Source organism: Atractosteus spatula, chromosome 7 (assembly GCF_055471065.1).
Source record: "Atractosteus spatula isolate fAtrSpa1 chromosome 7, fAtrSpa1.hap1, whole genome shotgun sequence".
Classification (NCBI taxonomy): Eukaryota; Metazoa; Chordata; class Actinopteri; order Semionotiformes; family Lepisosteidae; genus Atractosteus; species Atractosteus spatula.
The window spans coordinates 7518100-7539567 of NC_142712.1; the positions used below are offsets into that span (position 1 = coordinate 7518100).

The 21468-nt window shown below is 37.5% G+C and overlaps 2 protein-coding genes across 3 annotated transcripts; both read right to left on the reverse strand.

Moving 5' to 3' along the window:
- Positions 1-1091: 1091 nt before the first annotated feature.
- tiprl (TIP41, TOR signaling pathway regulator-like (S. cerevisiae)) lies at positions 1092-5936 on the reverse strand. Of its 2 annotated transcripts, XM_088921259.1 has the most exons (8): positions 5862-5936; positions 5245-5374; positions 4328-4507; positions 3755-3854; positions 3367-3498; positions 3099-3194; positions 2678-2740; positions 1092-2071 (listed from the first exon to the last, which is right to left on the reverse strand). In XM_088921259.1, exons 2-8 carry the CDS (start codon positions 5346-5348, stop codon positions 1919-1921), a joined length of 828 nt encoding a protein of 275 aa, XP_088777385.1. In that variant the 5' UTR covers positions 5349-5374; positions 5862-5936; the 3' UTR covers positions 1092-1918. The 2 variants fall into 2 exon arrangements, with proteins under 2 accessions (XP_088777385.1, XP_088777384.1); XM_088921258.1 differs by lacking the exon at positions 5862-5936 and having other exon boundaries at positions 5245-5428.
- Positions 5937-11985: 6049 nt separating this feature from the next.
- On the reverse strand, positions 11986-14107 carry LOC148830349 (uncharacterized). Its single transcript, XM_088922283.1, has 3 exons — positions 13735-14107; positions 13400-13504; positions 11986-13007 (listed from the first exon to the last, which is right to left on the reverse strand). The coding sequence occupies exons 1-3, from the start codon at positions 14105-14107 to the stop codon at positions 12865-12867; spliced, it is 621 nt and encodes a 206-aa protein (XP_088778409.1). The 3' UTR covers positions 11986-12864.
- Positions 14108-21468: the final 7361 nt, after the last annotated feature.

The following is a 21468-nucleotide window of genomic DNA, read 5'->3' on the forward strand; positions in this document are numbered from 1 at the left end:
GATTAAAATCCAGACACACGTCAGGCCTCCCAGGAATTTAGTGACGTTCCAGGGGTAGACACGCCAGGGTATACAAGGGAAGCTATGCTATCGCACCTTTAAAATACAGGTATTATCCCCAGTTAAGAAAGCATTTAAACTGTAATTAAATGAATTAAAAGTCACGTTATTTTCATTTGCAGATATGTATTTAGAATATACAGGGAATTTTCTTAAACAGTATTCACCACATTTGTTAAGGCATAGGATAAAATTGTCTTCTTTCAGCAAACCAAGTCAATGTTGTCGTTGCAAAGCAAAACCAAGGGATCGGCAAGATTTGTACGAGACTCACTAAGATTTCGGAGTTTTCATCCAGCGGACATAAAAGAAAATGAACAAACAGACATTACGACTTTGGACATAATTCAACCATTTTACAGTGATCCAAAAACACTTTGTTGAGATACTGAAAGAGTTACTATTTCAAACACAAAATCAAGTCCGCACATCAAAAACATTTGGAAGAAAAACAACAAAATTATTTGGAGAATGTTGTCAGAAACTCTGCAAACGTTTTATCCCTGCTGTACCTTTAACATGAGTGAAGTAATCGTTGAATGTGTATTCCTTGCTCTGAATACAAAGATTTGTAGGGAAGCAAAGCATACTTTGCCTCTTTTTATAATTAAGGTAACTGAAATAAAATGTTAAAATTTAACATAGTACCTGAGGCATATTTATGTTGCAATATTAGAAAATCTACCACTACCACTTGGACTAGTTTTCAAACAAATAGTTCAAGACCTTGGCAGAGCGAACCCTTCACAGAAATACTCAGTCCTGTATTAACAGGAATATCAGCAAAACTCTTTATACTGTATGTGCATTAGCCCCTTAACTGCCTTCTCACCCAGCTTGCAGGGAGGTTTGGGATATGTAGTATGAGTGTTGCATGAGGATTATTAATTTCTACAACACAGATAAACACACAATCTCTGCCATTAACCTCTGGGAATGGAATTAAAATGAATTATTATATTAGAATGTTTTTCAGATTTAGGTCCAAGTCAGTACACCAATGATACTGCAGTATTCACTGCACTGCGATATGGAAAATAGCACCATTATATGTTTATTAAGATTACATCAAATGGTAAAGATTAGACATTTACACAACACACCCATTGTCAAGGGGTTTAAAACATGTACAGTAATATTACAGCTAACCTAAATTCTCACATTCCATTTGATGGGTAAATATTTAATTTCTCCTCATCATTGGCTTTCAGTGTAGGTAAGACATATACATTTTACAAAAGTCTCTTTAAATATCCATGGGTAAAAATGATGAACAACGAAAACAAGAGTGAGCAAAGGTTAATTCCATGCTGAAAAGCAGAAAGAAGAAACACATTTTGGCTATGGAGCCTTCTTCCAGTGAACATCTCAAATATTACTGGAACATCTGAAATATTACTTTTCAGCATGGAAAAATATCCTTTTTAGCCCAACAAGATCATCTGCAACAGAAACATGTTATGCATGTTCATATAGTCCATAAAACATGACTGTGTATATCTAATCTAAAGTATATCTACTTTAGATATCTAAAGTCAGAACAAGTGCAAGTCAACATTTACTTTTTAGAAAAAAGGCCTTTTTGAGTACAAGTCACAGATGTTTCTATTGTTCATCATAAGCCTTAAAAGCTACCTATGTTGTGAATACACTGGTTTATGGAGAGAATCTTGTTTAAATCTGAAGTGAAGACGAATGTCTCATTCTCCACCCATGACTGTGGACAACGGCCATTAGAGAAAAGACCGGCAGGGGTAACCGCATCCTGGATTTCCTCAGAAACGAAGAGTCTTGTGTGAGAAGCAGAAATCCAGAAAGCAGGAGCTACTCCTTTCTCCTTCCTCCCATCCGTTAGGATTCACGTTCGCTCTGGCTCGGTCGCTGTGAGCTTGTCCGTCGATTCTGACTGCGGGTCCGTTTCTGGGAATGCCAGTTTCTCACACTCCAGCAGCTTCAGAGGCAGGTACTGGGAGATCTCATTGGGGTCCGTGTAGAAAGCAGGGGGAACATGCTAGAAAAATAAGCATTTCTTAATAAGCGTAATATATAAACAGCCATGCACACATGAACAGACATCGCTACCTGCCTTGTCAACAAAAGAATGAGTGGCCTAAAACCTGTCCAAAACAGCCCTCGTCAACAAAATAATATGGAGCAAGTAAAGGTTTATTCCATGCTGAAAAGAGAAGAAAAGAAACACCACGTTTCAGCTGTGGAGCCTTCTTCGGGTAGAAGAAGGGTTCTGAAGAAGGCTCCATGGCCGAAACGGTGTGTTTCTTTTCTTCTCTTTTCAGCATGGAATAAAACTTTACTTGTTCCTTTGTAGCCTACACATGCTGACAGAGCTACCTACTTGAACTACTTCAACAAAATAATATGCCTGGTTGAATAAAGTATGCCCTTGTTATTAGCATAGTGCCACCATCACAAATACAGACAAATTGCTTTGTTGTTACACAAAGGTTCTGAAAGCGTAAACACCTTTCAAACATGTTTCCATTAGCTATGGCTATTGTGATCATTTTACAAATATTTGTCAAGCAACATTTGTGCTTTCTGCCCAAAACTCATTAAATACCCCCACCTTCGGGTTTGATAATAATAGTCACAAACATACCTGCAGGTCTGAAATTTTGCTTTCCCTGGTACTGAACTCCCTCAACATGTAATTCTTGTCAGCCTACAAGCAGCAGAAAACAAAAACACGTCAACAAAGAATGCAGATAAGATCCACAATAAGTATTTTTAAATAAAATCTTCCACTCTCTTTTGCAATCAAAAAGCTTTTTTTTACTTTGCAATTGAATGCAACCTACTACTGGTGCATGAAATTAAATATATCTAATATCCATTAACGTCTTAAATAAAAGAACTGCATTACAACTACACAGAAGTTCAATCACAAATTCAATTAATTTCAACACAATATTGACTTTTTACAATGAGCACCTTTTGTAGTTCCATTATTTAAGAGTTCCCATTTCAGCACTAGAGGGGGGAAAGGCTGCAGCAGTAATCATCTCAAGCAATCTACTTGCCTCATGATAGAGACGAGTGTCATTCATTCGAATCAGCACTCCATCAACCCGCAGGAAGAACCTCAAGAGCACGAAGAAGCTAGATGGCATCACTCTCTTCAGAACAAGAAAGCATTTTAGTAAGGATTTTTGAAGTCCATCATGCAAACCTCAATAAATCAGTTTTCCAAAACATTGCTGTTGACTTCATTTAAAACACAGTCAAACTCCAAAATTCAAATTTTAAATAACCTTCTGCATGTCCATGTAAGAGAAATATATTACTCACGATTTTTACACTGATCATAGAAACCCCATGATCATGCAGTTCATCTTCAAACAGCAAAACCTCCTCAAAGAACATGATCTGCTCTCGGGCTTTAAGTTTTTCCATGTCAATACGGTCTGTTGTGGGGACTACCTAAAAATTGGCATAAAAAAGTGTTTACAGGCATCTTGCAAAGACTGGAATAAAAACATTTCCATTCAATTGTCTTCTTTTCAAGGAAGATCAAACAAGAAAAATCACATTCATCATTCTACTATAAAAAGAACAGATCAACAGCTCTGACAAGGATTATTACTTCTCTTTTTTAAAAAGAATTAGAAATGCAGCAGCAGGCTGGTATATCAAACATTAACATTCATGCAGAAAGTCAAAAAGACTCAAATCTTACCCTTAACTTCATCTCATCCCCCAGCAAAGTGCCTCTGTAATCTGTTGTGTATGTCCAGTCGTATCGTTTCACAATCTCTTTGGAGTGCTCCGAGTCAGCTCTACAAATGTCCACAAAAAAGGAAATATGCATATTACTGACAGAGACCAGGTTTCAGGGTCAGCATGAGTGTTTAATTCCACTGTGATCCACATCATTAGCTAGGTTTTGCTGCCATGAATGAATCACACAACCAAATAATCATGGCATGGCACAAACCACACCTACACACAACATTAAATGATATTATCTCCTCTGAAAATATTCCAAAACATCAAAGGACAAGCCCATATTTTTACAGAAATGATGACGTTTTTTAAAGGTTTTACACAATGCCTGTATCAACAAACTTAGTTCAAATAATGGTCCCCATTTCTAAGGTCAATAAAGAGAAATCTAGCAGAGCTGTGCACTTCTAGTTAGACAAGAAGGAACATTTCTAAGATAATTATTATAAGAAGGGAGTATAGCAGCACTGAAGAATCTGGCTCTTTGGTGCTGAAGTTGACAGGTAACGAACAACTTTGCTCTCACCGGCTTTCCTGCCACTCCTGTGCACAGGCCACTTTGACAGAGTCCTGCATGTTATTGACGCGCTTCAGGGCATCTATCGCATTGAACTTGATCCCAAAGCCGTCAGAGTGCTGTATCTGTAGCACATTGTCCCCAAAGAGCATTTCAGGAAGCGAAGGCATATGCATCTCGTCGGCCAAACTGTTAATATATTGGAGCACAAATTAGTCCTCCTTTGAATTACTGTATGCATTTGAACAGCCTTCTGCTAGTTAGAAGAAGAAAGGTTTTGCCACTCTTTCCAAAACAAATAAGCACATAAGAGAAGTTACAGATGACACTCAGACATTTTAGGTTGTTAAGTTGCTGAATCAGCTACTTATTTACTTATGGTATGCGTTTCAATGATATGTCTAGATGCTTCCACAGCCCCTTGGGTAAAGAAGTGCTTTCTGTTCTCAGTTTTAAATGCATTTTCCCTCAGTTTCCATTTGTACCCTGTGGATCCTGTTTCACTGCCGATTCTAACAACACCTACTAGGCACCCTCGATTCTTAGATCTGCTAACTAAGCGGTTAATTGAGACAAGACAAGAAAGCGAACAGGCTACTTTCCGTTTGACAATATACAGATTTGTCAGTATCTGTTATATTAAAGTGGCTAAAAGTTAAACAGAAAAAGGTTTTATCTAAAGAAGTCAAACTTTGAAAAGAGTTGAACAATGCAAAATGTCTGTCACACAATACAGTAGGCACATTTAACATCACATCATCAATATCATTCCCTACAATTATGCAGTGGTTTTTCATCAGTCTTTAAGCACTAAAATACCGTATACTAACTTCTATAATTACTAGAAAGTTCCAACAAAACAAGTAAAACAAACATTACTGTAATGCACAGAAATTGATAACAACAGATAAAATGCCTGTTTTTACCGTTCAATGTCTTTAGATTTCATGATGTGGGTTTTTTCTGCCATAACCTTCCAAGGACCAAATGTAAAGTCCTGCTTACTGCTTTTAAATCCATGAGACAACATAGCTGTCAATCCTAGGGGAAAAAATCCTACAAAAAAGTTTTTAAAATTAAAACTTACATAACGACACATAATGGAGCCGAATAAACAGGACAAAACCTGAAACACAACGTGGTGGGAGGGATACTAAGAATAACTATTATGTATTTTTAGTAGAAGGTGGAAAAACTATTAATATGGAAGTGCTTTACAGCGTTTTATGTCTTGGGTCACGAGTCAGATGATACAAAACATCCGATTTCACTTTATGTATTTATTACTCATGAATAAATGAGGATTATACAAGACACGTCTACTTTAATAAGTAGAAACCAACTCAAATTAGAGATGCGTAATATCCCTATAAAAGTCAAGTTACCAATCACACTATTAACGACTATGCTACAGTAGTTTACCTGCAAGCCTGTTTTATAAACTCCAAACGTTTCTGAACCTATGGATTTTAAAATCTACCATTTAAGTCAGGAATACCCATGTTACACGAGGTTTGGTATACTGTGAAATTCAAAAACCTACCTTCGATCTCTTTTTTAAAATGTCTTTTTGAATTATTACCTGACTTTCCAGCAGCTTGCCCTGCTGCTACTACATGCACGACATTAAATCTTTCCGACGTGAACACACTTCACTTCTTGAGTTCCGCTTGAGAAAGTTAGTTATGTCTCACGGGTCAATCTTGTTAAAATTCAATGTAAAGGATTATAAAAATATACAAAGGGGGATATACAGATTAAATTATATCGTTAATTTTGTATTACTTTAAAAGCTCAAATATAGGGAAACGTAACAAGTCCACGCATCCGAGGTTCCTCTCCTAAATCTCGTCCGGAAGGAAACACGAATTGAGTCACCTTGAATGACAGACTGTGTTGGCATCTGTCGCTGGATTAGGTGTTTTTCTAGAGACGACTGAGATTTTATAAATATAAGTGCAGCAAGGCCCTAATTGTGAGATTTTTAGAACATCCAAAATCCTATAAATATTTAGGTATTCCTACTATAACCATTCATTCTTCCCACACGGCTATTTGCTAATAACCCCCTCTTCACTGTAGACCTTCCTAGGTAGTCATTTTCTTGAATTAGGAGATGATAAAACACAATCTCCAATCAATGCAACTTTGTGACAATTGGTCATAATATCCTGTTGGAAGCAGTGTCTGCATTGTTAATATTGGAGTAGTGGATTAAACTGTGAATACTATTACTATTTTTCAAGGAGTCTACTGTTCAACAGCCAGCACATATGATGGTTTTATCTAAGAGGGCTTGGAGTTGGAGACAGGAATCTCCACACATAAAAAAAGGTCCCTCACATCCCAAGATTGCTGTGAAAGAGCAAATAAAGCTTTAAAAGCTTCTGAATAGCCCAGCCACACCTCCTGATCACGCACTGTGTTCAATACCCCTCTGTACTGCTTAATACTTAAAGAAAGACCTGATGATAGCTTCACATATGACTCAGGTACAGCCCCAGAAAGTGAACCTCAAAGTTTATGTCGCCTTGAGCTGTTTGAATACTTAATGTTGCAAAGGCACTGCTCCTCAACCCGTCTTTGAAGTGTGATTTATCTGAACGTCCAGGACCCCAACAAGAGGTCTTTAGTCTTTCAGGCTGATTCAGAAGCAGCACACTGTTAGACACCACAGGAAATAATTTGTCTCCGGGATTAGGACCATACAGTCTGTTTGGAGCCCAAAGTGCTCAATTAAAAGCCTCCTCAGTAAAAGAAGCACTCAGGAGGCTGAAGTCATACCAACACCTTGGCATGAAAGCAAGAAAAATGCAAAAGGGAATTCCATCTGGGAGAAGTTCTTTATAAGGAAAACTCATATGTTAGGACTCAGTGACCATGTAACACAAAGTCATTATTTCTTATTGCAAGGAACCAAAAGTCAGTAGATGGAAAATACATTGTTCATTCATAATGCAGAGAGTGCTTTAGTATCTTGCATTTTTGGCTCAAAACATATTCTTAGGGAAAAACAGCATTATCTCTATTTAATGTATAAGTTTAAACATGAAATGTATGCTCTTGATTGTTTACTATAACTTTCATATTTACAAATCTTTATTTCATTCAGCATCACAAACCAGGATAAGTAGACTGAACTAGAAAAGCTAAAACTAGCTGAAAATTTCATTTAACTGTGCCAGTAAGGTGCATACTAAGGTAGCATATTAGAAATACATTGTTTTTAATATTATATATATACCAATATAAAGACCCTAGTGTTGTATGGCAAGAAAACCAAAAAATCATTTTACATAAATATGATGATAGAAAATTGACTTCCAATAGGATTTTGAAAGCAGATGAAAGAACATTTTAATGACATCATAATTATGCTGCTGTTTTGATAATGTTATTAAACCAGTTTTTGTCTGGCACAGGCAACACTTTTCAAAATGCTGGAAATCAAAAAGGCTTCTCAGATCTATTCAAGTCTGACACAATGCTTCTGTTATTTCTTTTGAGTCTCTTATTTTAAATAAGGAAACAGATCTGTTTAGATGTATGATTTTTAATTGATACATTTTTTTACACAAGTATGAAAAAAATACAAATCTGAGCACGACTATACCTTAACTATTAATTATGCTGTACTGCACTCTTGTGTCTGAGAAACACCTTCTCCACGGTGCTCCTCATTTCCTGCAGTCGGAGTCCGTAAATGAGTGGGTTGAGCAGAGGGGGGACAATGAACAACTGCAGAAACAGGAAGGTCCGTACCGCTAATGGCACACTGCTGTTGTCCAGATGGCGGCTGATGACCTCGAAGAGGATGTTCATGCAGTACGTCAGGAACGTTATGATGTGAGGCAGGCACGTATTCAGAGCTTTGCCTCTTGCTTCCTTTGAAGCCTTCAAGCAGGCTCTCAGTATTCTCTGATAGGAAATCAGAACGAGAAGCATGGACACACAGGGAAATAAAACTGTTGCAAAGGTCCCAAAATAGCTTTCCAGTTTTGTGTCTGTGCAAGACAGCTTGACAATAGCCCAGTTTCCACAACACATTTTGTCAATAGTATTGGCACACAATAGAACCCTGGAACTTAATCCTACAAGTACACCAAAAATCAAGACAGGAAACAGCCAGGCAAAAGCAACAAGCTTAGATACGGTCCCGGGCGTCATGATGCTGTGGTATTGCAGTGGCATACAGATGGACACAAATCTGTCATACGCCATTACTGTCAGTATGGTACATTCACAACCAGCATAAGTATTAAGACAAAATACCTGAAAATGGCACCAGAAGCGGGTGATCATATGCACATCTGACAGCAAGTTACTCAGAATTTGAGGATACAGAGCAACACTCAAGTACAAGCCATTTACAAACAGGTTGCTCAAAAACATATACATGGGCTTGTTCAGGTTCTCTTTTAGATAAACAATAAGAATGAGGAAACCATTAAGAAAAATAGTTACCAAGAAAGCTACAAAGATGAGGACAAAATATTTCATAAATAGGACAAAAAGTATTTCATTCTGCCCATTTCCTCATACCCTGTTAGAAGCAGCACTGTAACATTGGGAGGGGAAGTCATTTTCTCCTCATCTTCCAGAATAACCTGGGTCACACTTAGAACCTGCAAAAACAGAGAAAGTTTTAAAACAGAACAGGAAATGTATGAACATTATGGACTGTTTTCTATTGCATAAGTGAATTGTTGCGTATCTGTTTCCTAAAGGTAAACTGCCTGGTGCCTTGGATGAAAGTTAATTGGATAAATCTTTGATAAATCTCCACCATTTCCAGATGGTGTTTTAAAATGGTCAATTAAATAGTTTCCTAACCATATTTCTAGTGTGTAATTAAAAAAATAATATTCTACATGCATATTACATACTACGCTAACAGAAATAGAAACATTCATTGGTCAAGTGAAAGAAAATGAAGTGACAGAAAATCAACAAATATCTTGTTTAAATCTGTTCTTGAATGACCTGTTGTGAAGCTGACTTCTCAGTTGAACTAATGTCATCTTAGAGCACAGACTACACACTTACCTGCTCCAAGCAGTCTGCTAGAGTACAAGTCGCAGGGCTGAAGCAGGACTTGATATAGGTTTGTTCAGTCCCAGTTAGGGAGCTGGCGAATTGGCGGATCTGATCACGGAAATGTCCAGGGAAGGTCTTGGCACTGATTTGAACTAACAACACCGAAGACAGGCTAAATTACAATGGAAGACAGACGAAAACAACAAGGCAGGGCGTGACATGGACAGTGTAAGCCTGTGAATTGCTGAGGTAATGGAGACTAAAAAACAGCTTCGTTGACCCCTGTGTTGAGCAAACACCATGCCTGAAGAGAATAAAACTTAAGAACACGGACCAGAGAGAATATGAAATGGCCAGTTCATTTAACTTCACAAATCTCTGTGGAATGATCTTCTTTGCTTTGCCCAGTTTGCTTCCATTTCCTGTGCAGGTCCGAAAATCTAAAGCGCAGCTGTACTCCAGTGCCATTCATTTGTTGCAAGTTATAGATAGCAATTTCCAGTTTTCCTATATAGTTGGCATGCTAATTCCAGTTTGTCCAATTTCAACACTTCAGAGGCTGAGACAATTTTTTGGCTCTAAAAACATTGTCGAGTTTAAATTGTTCTATCAATGAGGAAAACCTTTTTTATATTGGATTGAACACAGTAGTGCCCCAAATACAAACCATTCTAACCAGAGATTAATACAATGCACAATGGGCTATTTTTGTTTATGACAACTGTGTATTTTCAATAAATTAGACCAAGGCTGTTTTGCCTTTACTTGTTAATGTCTTATTTGCTGCCTCGGTGAGAGACTGAAGACCATAAAGGCATCATAGTTCCAGACTAAGATCTATTTATTTTGGGCGTTTTGGGGGAGACAGTTCAAATACTGCAATCTTGCAGTCCACTGTGGACATGGACTAAAGGTCAAGCATAGTGTTAACAACAGACCAGCCCAAATCCAGGCCAAAAAGATGTTATCACATCAAGTTTCCAGCTAATTAGACACAGAACGTTTAACAGAAAGCATGCGAAAGACAACTCTGTATGCATATTGAGCAGAAGTCACATCACAACTGATGCTATACCTTCCAGAAACACAGCAAATGTGGGATATTATAGAATCACGTCTTGACAAAAACAATTTCCTCGACAGGCCCATTTGGTCGATGACTGGACTGGCCCTTCTGGAATTCGCCAGATAACGAAGATGTCATAGAGCATCTCTAAATCCTGAAATTGAACTTCTGAGTTGTCTCAGCTAGTGAAGGTGCTCAATCAAGCGCAGGTTAAGGTCTTTGATCCAGGTGTCTCAGGTGCGAGCCAGGGTCATGTCACTGGTTGACTGTGCTCTGCCAAGCACAAGATCAAGATTAGTCATCCTCAGCAAATTTGGATCTCAGTGAAACAGATTTCCCTGCCACATCCTGTATACCTTGTACCCTATATGTCCTGGATGCCATAACACAATTTGAGCAGGAGAGAGAGGGTTATGAGGGGGAGATGGAGGAATCTTAACTGTGATAAAGTTCTGCCTTGGCAGCCGACCTGGTCCTTTGGCGCAGTGGAGTGGATTGGAGTAGAGGTGTGTCCACTCTCAGCCCATGAGTAACACAGAGCGGGACTACACGATGACATACAGTATATAGACCATACTGACAAAATATATCCTTTTATTTTAATGGTACAATTATAATCTTTTTCAATCTTTTCACCAAGCCATGTTTTAAAAACCTGTTTAAAAAAGGATATGAGCAGGTGAGTGAGTAACATGATCATGGGATTTTTTTGCACACTAGTAACCTCATCTAACATTCGCCTGTTTTTAAGACCACATTGTCCGTCTTTTCAAACACTTTCCTCCTAATTTCTGAGGAAATGAATTGTTAAATGTTAGAGAGTGTAACATCGGAACGCAAATTCCATTCCATATCAATCCCATTGAGTTCCTGGCAATTTCGTATTCAGAAACACACATATTTACTTTGTTTAGCCTATTTGTAAGCTGTGCAGAAAACTCTGACTGTGGTGGATATTTGTTCAGACTGATTATTGAAAAGTGCCCCTTTTTACTAACTTTTTCGTAAGTGCCCTACTTTGTTTTTTTACATCTGGAGCAGTACTCAGAGGGCTTTGTTATTCACTCTTTGCCAGGCTTTTGTGTTTTAACCTTGTTAAAAACGAGGGAGGGAGTCAGATCATTGTTGTTAAAGAGTAGTTCCAAACTGGGTGGGTACAGTATATAAAACACAATTGTCAATTCCATTGTTGTGAAAAATGGAGTGATCCACTCATAATAATTCTTGGAATGTGTTATTTTTTTACCACCAGCTAGACCTGCCTTGAAAGTCACATTCAACCAACAATATTTTTTTTAACTGTTTAACAATTTGTGTTCAAAGATGAGAATCCCTTTATTTCAAACTCAGACAACTCAGACTTATATTACAAGTAGATATAAATAAATTAGATATAATAGAGATATAAAGTAGATTGATTTAAAAAAACGAAGTGTGTAATGGTGTCCACTGTCCAGTGATGGGTGTCAATCTAGATGGAACCAAATGTGAACAAGAAAAGAAAACAAGTAACTGGAAGGTCATTAAAACACATTAATCACCTCTGGGCAACAGGGAAGGAAATGAAGTTCATGGACAAAGTTTTATTGCAGAATAATTATCATTAATTTCTCCCCACTTGACTCTTCATTGCTTGGGGAGTATAAGCTCTATCAGGTACCTGCCAATTACTTTGTCTCAAAGTCTCAAAGAACAACATTGTACTATTGAGGATAAACAATAATTAGGTGAACTTCAACTGCCCAAAGGGCCTCATTAATGACAGGTAACTGCCTCAGTAGTATATAACAGGGCTCAGCGCAACCATTATACCCCTGCTACAAGTGCATGTGCAACCATTTTAATTCTTCAACAATTCCAACAAACTCAACAACGTGGCACCGCAGAATCTCCAGACTGTGGAGCAAGTTAGGTGAAGATATCTTGTTGTAAATTTATTTTTCACGGTTGCAGCTTCTGTATATTGAAATGTAATTTCATTCACTGTGCAAAGAGGGCACAGTGCAAGGCAAAGAGCAATATCACAGACAGAAAAATAGCAATACGGCAGGTAACTGCAGCAGATTAAATTCAGAAAACATTGCCTTGTAGGGTGGTGTCAACTGGCATGGTAGTTCTATCTGCTGCTTCAGAACCCTAGGATCCTTAGTTCCTGACTTGTATGCAGAAGGCCTAGGGCACCTTCTATATGGTATTCTAGTCTCCCAAATATTGTGGGGGGGTTTTCTCCAGGTGATCCATTTTCTATCCTCCTTCCAGGAAAATGGCACCTACAGTAGATCCTGTCCAGTGTAATCCTCTTCATGCCTTGTGATCTCGAACCCTCTACAGGATGATGCGGCTCTGGATATTGGCTGGATGGGCATTGATCCCGGCTCTTCTGCATTAGACACCTCCACTGAAAGTGTATCTGATGTCCCACAAGTGGGATTGGAACGTCCTGTCACTCAAACTCTCGACACTTGACAGGGCGATGGTCTCCAAGCTTCGAGTATAAAGGACTCTCGTCGACTCCTTCAGGAGTTTCAGGAAGAGGAATATCCCTTTCCTCATTGGGCTTCACAGAGGAAAGCTGTAACGTTCTTTCTGGAAAAGACATCGGAATGTTATAAACCTAGATATTCACATGCAGATGATCTTGATCCTCATGGTAACAATAGCTCTGTGATTAAATATTATATTATACTTGGATTTACTTAATAAGATTATATATTTTTAAAAATATTCTGCAATTTAATATTTCCTTTATGTAATTGCCATTACAAATTGATCAAAATAAGATTTCATCTGGTGTGCTACAACACTACCTTATTGTGTTTCTATTTGATCATTCCATTATTGGACCTTTGCCAATTCAAAATGCTAAGTCTATGAATCCTCCCAAATGTAATTTCTTGTACAATCACCTGTTTCTTAAGACAACAATCACTTGGCTAACATACAGTGGACAACCGTGACAAATAAAGAAGTGTACTTACTCAGGTTTGTGCTCTGTTTTAGGCAGACAAGAACAATAATGGCCAGCAATACAAACACAATTGGTCCAGTTACAGTCAGAGGCAATGTGATATCTAGTGGACTTTCTACAAAAAAAGATGTGCACAGTAAATTGTTGCAGGCTAATGTGACGTGATTCCTATGACTCGTATTGTTGTTACACTTGTAGTGTAATACAAATAAATGTGTTATATTAACTTCCAGTAAAAAAGTGAAATAAGATCACTCATTACCATGTCCTGCAAATTCAAGACACACATCTTATATATTCCATTGCATTTTGATGCTTAACAACATGACAGAAGTAGGCTCTCACCTGGTTTATGGCTGAGGAGAGTGATATTGACAGTGACTGGAGTGTTGAGAAAGGAGTGGTTAACCCAGCAGTTATATAAAACTTCTCCACTCTCTGGCCCAGACACAGACAAGTAGCTTGTCAGGGTGAAGGAGCCGTCAGTGTTGGTAGTCAAGTTTCTGTGTGAGGTTGTGTTGGTGATCTGCTGTCCTTCTCTGAACCAGAACTGGTCAATTTCCGCAGAGCAAAACCCCTGTGCAGTGCAGACCAGTAGGGTGTTTCCACTGTGCTGCTGGGTTTTGGACAGTGAGATATTTGGCTGGACTGAACACACATTGCAGAAATGGAGAGATAAGGCGGTGTAAAGGAGACACAATACAAGAAACATCAACATTATAAGAATCTCAACCTGTTTGGATATAATCATACTGTAGAAGCTCCATTGCTTTTATTCTTGTTAATCAGTGTTTATAAGAGAGGCCAGTTGAAACAATCAGATGATATGGTGATTTACTTACCTATTACTTTTACATTTATGCTTTTCTCAGTTAACACTGTTGAAGGTGGTGGTATAATTCTCTCCAGTGTACAGGTGTAAGTGTCCGAATCATTAATCAGAGAATCTTTTATCTTAAAAGATACTGTGTTTGTCTTATTATTCCAGAAGAGAATGACGCGTTCATTACATCGGTTTATCCACCAACTGTGGTTTCCATACAGCTTGTAGCACAATTCAGTTTTTCTTTTTAAAGTTATAGCCATGCCTTCTGTGAGATTTCTGATGTGGAAACACTCGATTTTTATCGTTTGTCCTCTCACTGCTGTGACCTCCTGGGATGAGTCTGTCCATAGGACTAAAGAAGAAAGGATTAAGATAAAGTGACCATAATAACCAACACATTTACACCAGGTCACATAATACAATGAGAAATAATATAAAGTAAATTATAGTTTTAAAGGCCTAGTATGATTATGATGAATAAACTTTATAATCATTTTTTAAAAACTATGTGCAAAAGCAGTTCATTAAATGAAATGTTATTTTTAATTGATGTGCTTCTATCAAAACTATATGACTTTTAAGTGCTGAACATCTTTTAATATACAAGGTATCAAAAGAAAAGCAGTTTTCCAAACTTTACAAGCTGAACAAGAAAATGATCTTTGCTGTAGTAGATAGGTGCACTGACATTTAAATGAACGGCACAACAGACATAAATTCACTGACTAACACCTTGTTATCAATGGGATTGATCAACGGGAGGATAGACTATGAAAGACACAGACTACAGTAGTGTTGTGTGAGCACTGTTGGAAGCAGTACAATCTGTACAGTCTGTAATGCTTTGCAAATGCTGTCTTTGGTGAACCTGTCCCATTCTTCTTGAAGATCCTAGACAAGCATGTCCCTGTTTACTGGTCTCTGAGGCCTAGATGGCACACATTGTCATCCCACATATGTTGTAAACAACCTAGACAGTGAGCAACAGTACAGTGGTTTAGTCCAGCCTCCAACATACCAGTAATACAAAGGTATTGTTGTCTTTATGAGTGGGACAGAATATCTCCCTTTTACTAATGAGGTGGTTCAGTGCTTATTCAACAGTGTGCAACAAAATGAGTCAAGTAGTCAGTCACAAATAATCAGTTAGTCAAAATGACACTGGAAAATTCAATCAATAAGCAAAACTAATTCACTTCATTTTTCTAGAAGTAAATAAGTGGTTTCTTTTAATACACAGTGTAATATCTGTCCACTAGAGGGCAGTGTTTTACAAAGTACCCACATGACCTTGGTTTGTTCCATGAGGTCAACTTTCAATTTTATCCAAATACAGTATACTGTATATAGATACAGAGGAGTGAGGGTTAAGCAAGAAAAATCACAGTTTCTTTGGTCATAGAAAAGACAATTTAACAATGAGAAAACCTCTAGCAATTAAATGACATAGAGTAGGAATCGGACCTAATTTTAGAATGTGTAAAGGACGATAAATCTCTACACTACCCAAAAACATTAGCAGTGGACCAGAAAGATTAATTTAATCCAATTAATGAGCTGAAAAATGAATATATTTTTCTATACTTTACATTCACCTAATCAATCAAAAAATAAACTTAAGCTTATAAATGCAGGGGTCTCCAATCTTAGTCCTTGTAGGGCAGTGCTGCTTCTTAAAGTTTTCATTCCAGCTGAGCCCTTAATGACATAAATCACTTCATTACTGAAATAACTTAGCATTTTTCCCAGCACTTCTGAGTCTCTAAAAGTCTAAAAGACTTGGGAAAACCTACAGACTTACCAGCCCCCCAGGACCAGGACTGAAGACCCCTGTGTTAGAGCATGAGAAGTTAACAGGTTTAAGAGAACAAGCAGGAAAATACACAAGTAGCTATAACCACAATCAGATGTGTACAGAAAAGCAATTTCTCATTTCTCAAATGTACAGGATAACAGACCGGACATACCATCCGCAGTCCTTCAAGTTATGATGCACTGACAGTGTCTTGTGAGATACAGGACCTGACATTATTTATCAATAATGTTATCAAAAAGCAAAAACCACATTGCTTTTTTATCATTAGAAAAACTAAAATGGAAATTGAAGTCTTTGTGCTGTACTCCGTTTTTCACAATGTGCACTTGAACATCCCTGCTTTAGGGTGTGAACTGAAGGAGCTCTGCTTCTGGTGCACAGATAATCTGAGCAATGATGGTCTGAAAACACATCACAAAGCAAAAAAAAAACATGTTTTTTTTAAATATCATCAACCTTCATTTCTCTCACGTACTGTAGCTCAATGTCCGTGTCTACGCAGAGTCCTGAAACTAAAGTAGCTAGGAGGCTGACTGGTGCATTATTCCGGCCAGTACGGAGCCCTTTCCATAGTTTTAGAGGTCTTAAAACCCTTACTTGGGTTATACTGAGTACGTTTGCTATACTGTATCTGATTCTAAAATTACTCAACGTCCAATACAATTTTAACAGTGAATGTTTTTTAACTACCAGTATGTATCTTTATCTTAAATATCTTTATCTCTATGTAAACCTTTAAGCTGATATACTGTAGCTCAAATACACAAATCTGTAAATTCCAATTAAAACATTTAAGTGCCGATCCTACGTATACAAGTATAATGTTTTTTCATGTTTATTAGTATTGTTAAAATACATCAATAACCAAATAGTTGGAATAGGGTTTTTTGTTTAAGAGACAATACAGTGAAAGAATGACTATTGTTTCAATGAAACTAAGTTGTTAAGAGACTTTTTGTTTTTAAAATGTAATATTGCATATTTCAATGCTAATAAGTACAAGCAGCAATAAATACCATCCACAAGAAAAAGCCTGATATATTTATATATTTATAATATGTTTTATGTTATATTCACATACTGTAATATATATTGATATATGTGTCAAAAACAATATACAGCATTTTAAAAATTATCTGTTTTCAGTACCGGTTAACAGTGGTGGTAATATAACAAGAAATGTAATGATAAGAAAAACATGTTAAAGTTCTGTCATTTTCACAAGATTTAGAAATATTATGCTTGAAGGTTGTAGAGTTTGATGTTTGTCTATTCAATAACCAAAATACTTTACCTGCATTTAAGATGAAGAAAGTCACCACAAAAGCAGCTTGACTTCTGTACTGACTGAACTGGCTCTAAAAACAGCAAGAAAATATTTACCCATCCAGTCTTCATGCAGTTCATATAATGCAGATTTTCTGATTGCTGAGTGACCAAGTGAATATTCTTAGAACAAGGGTGATTTACACCTCTGACTAAATAAAAGGAAATATTGTATGTGTCTATATATGTTGAAGATATTTATAGTCATGTTGAATATACAGTACCTTTACCTGTATATGTTAAAACACAGAGTTTATGTTGTACTGTTTAATAAACTTAATCTTCGGCAGGCAGAGAATTATGGAGTCTTAAAAATCCATCATTGCGCTGTCACCGTATTTCTGAGTTTAATGAGCATTCAGTCAATGGGAATTTCTGAGTGCATACTGTCAGTGATTAAATGATAGTGTATTGCTTTTAAATCATTTTAAAATATTTCTTGCATCTATTATAATCTGCCTGTGACGGTGTAAATACAAAACAATGCAATCTTAAATATTTCAGGGAATGATTAATATAGATCACCATGAGTTGTAAAGGCAATAGCATTTTCTTCTATTTTAGGTTCAAAATCTTTAAAACCAAAGCCTTTTCCCTAAATGATAAAAGCAAAAAATTAAAGAGCTTTATTTTATTCTTAGTGACATTTTAAATAGCTTATAGAGTCCTCTCCTCAAATACTTTTCATGTTAATGTTATCATATACGTTATTATTGTTCAATTTGATTAATACATGTCTGGCTTTCTCCAAAATTAAAAATAAATAACAAATGAACCAATAAACAGAGAGAGCTTTACTGTCATGTCTGATTAACAAGCTACTAATAACATACAGTATAGAAATGTGTTTTCAATATTTTGATGGAAATCTTGCTGCTCACCCAGAAAAGACTCAGAATGTAACTGTTTCTCAAGATATGGATTTCCAGAATACCTTCTATGCATGAAAGAAGAAATGAATAGCTTGTGTAAGAATTTGTATGTGTTTAAATCTGTGACTATGGAAAATATAATGTATACAACTACTGTTATCTGCCTTAGGTCTCAATAGTACATAAATAAAGAAACTAAAACAGGTTCATGGAGACTGTTCATGTTCACAGTTTGCAAAATCTTAGACATCCTTAATGTTGACACTCAATGTTTGTACGTAAATAGAAGTCAGGTAAAATCAGTAGCTAATTATGAATATTATGATTAGAAAGATGATTGTATTATGGAATCTCTGGTATGCCAAAGACTACTACCTAGGTTTTTGTTGAAAAACAGCTATTCACGAAACCATTTTTCTTTCAGATCTGTAGGGTAAATTGATTTTCAGGAAATGCCCTTAACGACTAATGAGGAAAGCTAAATGGTAAATATTTGTGCAGGTTATAAGCAATATGAACCCTAAACAAACACCTTTTCCAAGTTTATCACAAAGAAAATTACACTCTGTTGTGACAACATATGTTTCATATATGAAGGAAACTAATTTAAAAATATAAAATAACATACCAAATCCATGGTGACATTACACACCAGCTTGGTCCACAGAATCCTTTTGAGACTGAAGCCTTATCTTAAAACAGCAGATCTTTATTTGTGTAATTTCTGTTGATTGATTGATTTCTTGAACAGATTCTCATGTGGTTAGAGCTTCCTTCCAGATCACGCGGCACTGATTAACAGCTTCCTCTGTGTCTGTGCATGTCACCTTTCTCATTTTCTTTCAGAAACCATAACCAAAGAAACCATTTACCAAAGAATGACCAAAAACAACAATAAATTATTCAGTGTGTCTCATCGGCATTATACCCTCTTGGAATTCTTTGCTGTGAGCACTGAGCTCAGATGCACTGATTTTCTATTTTACGTCATGTTCCCATTCTTCATTTGCTGATGTAACCACTCATTTCCGCCTCTTCGAAGTATAACACCTACTACCTTTTCAGTGCCCTGATGAAGAGTGAGGCACAGGAGGAAAACGGAGGACTGAGATGCAAAACAACACTTTCAAGGGGTTTTCTTTCTGGGAAAACACCTGCGGATGTTGTACGGTGACTCACTCTCAACCACGGCACAGCTCTGTGAAGAATTAGCAGAGATATGTTGTGCAAGAGGAGCTGGAGCATACTAATTACAGACTAAAAACCCTTAATCTAGGCAAGTAATAAAACATCTGGCAGCTATGACCTGTCCAAAAACCGAGCTCTTCCTGTTATGATGGGGAACTCGAGAACTGTCGGATTTTGGCCTCAGACCATTGCATGGTGTTTGAAGTCAGGTGCAGAACATGCTATGTCACACATTGTAATGCAAAGCCAAAACAACGCATAGGGGAAAGAGGTTGAAGCTGTATTTTCAAAGCTTAATTTTGTGACCACATCAGGCTAGCCTCCATGTAGAGGTACAGACTGGTACCTCAAAATAATACATGCATAATACAAATACAAATGGTGTTTGTAACAGAGATTCAGGAGGGTCAGATCCTAATCTATACCACTTCTGCTCTCCTATGCATACATACTGTATCTCTCCACCTGCCTTTCCCTCTGCACCCCTCTCTTGCCCCCTCCTTCCACTCCATCTACAAGCTCTCTGCCGCTCCCTCACTCTTTCCAGGCAAAAGTGGGAGGGAATTAAATTCGCCTCATCATTACGGTCAGGCAGTCAAGTCCTGTCTGACTGCTGACTGTAGCTAAGGAACTACCAAGCAATACATTCCTTCCCTATATAGCACTTTGTATGATCTGACCAAACTGCTGAAGCATTATAAGAGCGCAGCAGTAACTTTGAAACACATTATCTTTTAAAATAACAGCTGACCAATGTCAACAGAAGCATTCAAAGTCTTGGTGTTGCTCAGATTGGAGTATTAGGAACATAAAAAATGTCAGCTCAGATAGATGGGGTGTTGCCACGTTTTTCACTTCCTAATGGGTAAGTAAGTAGATCTCCCTCCTTGACTTGTCAGGTTTTCAACATTGTTTTATTTGCACTGAAGCAGTTCTTAATAATGTTATTTTGTCATTAGCTGTGGCTGTAGTTTTGGTTGACATAAAAGATACATTTTATTTGACCACAGGAAAGAACCAATATTGGGAGTTATTTGGTCATTTATTTTGTTTTTATTAACTTTTATGCTGAAAGAAAAAGACAAAATAATAACAGTTAACTAATAAACTCGTGTAGTTTATTTATATCAGGAGATATGAGACTACTGAGTACTGGAGTCTCTTGTTAGAAACTGGAATGCATTCTTATGGTGGCTCTCAAATGAAACATTTAAAATACATGTGCAGTAGGCAGCAAACGTGATGCTTGTTGGCACCTTCCCCTTGAATGCAATGCACTGCAGGGTTTAAATGAGGGTGGGGGTGGAAGAAGGAAACCGCAGTGTCAGAGCTACGAAAGTTTCTTGTGAAAACCTGTGCTTGTGTGTCCGACTGGTGGGAGGAGTCTGCTTTGAGAAAGACAAAATAAAGCGGAATTATTTCATTTCTTTCAAATGATTACACCTCTTTAATGTTTATGTCAGTAATGACTGCAGAGTAAGGATGTAGTCTAAACTACAGTTAAACACAATCTCTGCAGATTAAAGGTCACCTGTAACTTCAAGGGTAATGTAGCATTTTTTTAAACTGAGAATACCCAGCAACTAACTCAGGTTTAACAAAGTCACTGTTTAGATCATTAAGTCCTTTATATTAGCACATCAATACTCATCAGTGACCATACCATTCCTAGTGAGGTCATTCTAGTGAGGCCATAAGGATGGATCACTGGAAAAAGATAACTACAGCAAGACATTAAGGACAGAAAGGGCGAGAAGCTGACAACAGCCAGGAAGAAGAATCATCATCACCATAAGTGTCACGCCCTCTGCAGCCAGAGGGCGCTCCTTCTCTGACCTGTCCCTGGTTTCCGGTCTGCTGTCCTTCCGGTCCCTCTCTTTCCCTTGGGCTATATATTTCCGGGTCTTGCACTCTGTCCTCGCTCAGCATTGACGTTCGGATGTCCTGAGACCCGCCTAGCACCAGGGCGCCCCACGTCCGCTCCCTGAGGGCATAGGTTTCTATACGGCATTCCTGAACTCTTTGCACTATGAGCCCGGGCCTTTTTCCCG

Coding starts and splice junctions, on each gene's coding strand:
- tiprl (XM_088921258.1), bottom strand. CDS start 5,417: ATGTGTCGTTATGTAAGTTTTAATTTTAAAAACTTTTTTGTAGGATTT. Junction 4,508..5,244: donor AAATCTAAAGACATTGAACG/GTAAAAACAGGC, acceptor ATATATTAACAG/TTTGGCCGACGAGATGCATA. Junction 3,195..3,366: donor CTATGATCAGTGTAAAAATC/GTGAGTAATATA, acceptor CTTGTTCTGAAG/AGAGTGATGCCATCTAGCTT.
- LOC148830349 (XM_088922283.1), bottom strand. CDS start 14,107: ATGTTGATGTTTCTTGTATTGTGTCTCCTTTACACCGCCTTATCTCTC. Junction 13,505..13,734: donor TCTCCTCAGCCATAAACCAG/GTGAGAGCCTAC, acceptor CTTTTTTTGTAG/AAAGTCCACTAGATATCACA. Junction 13,008..13,399: donor AAAACAGAGCACAAACCTGA/GTAAGTACACTT, acceptor TGTCTTTTCCAG/AAAGAACGTTACAGCTTTCC.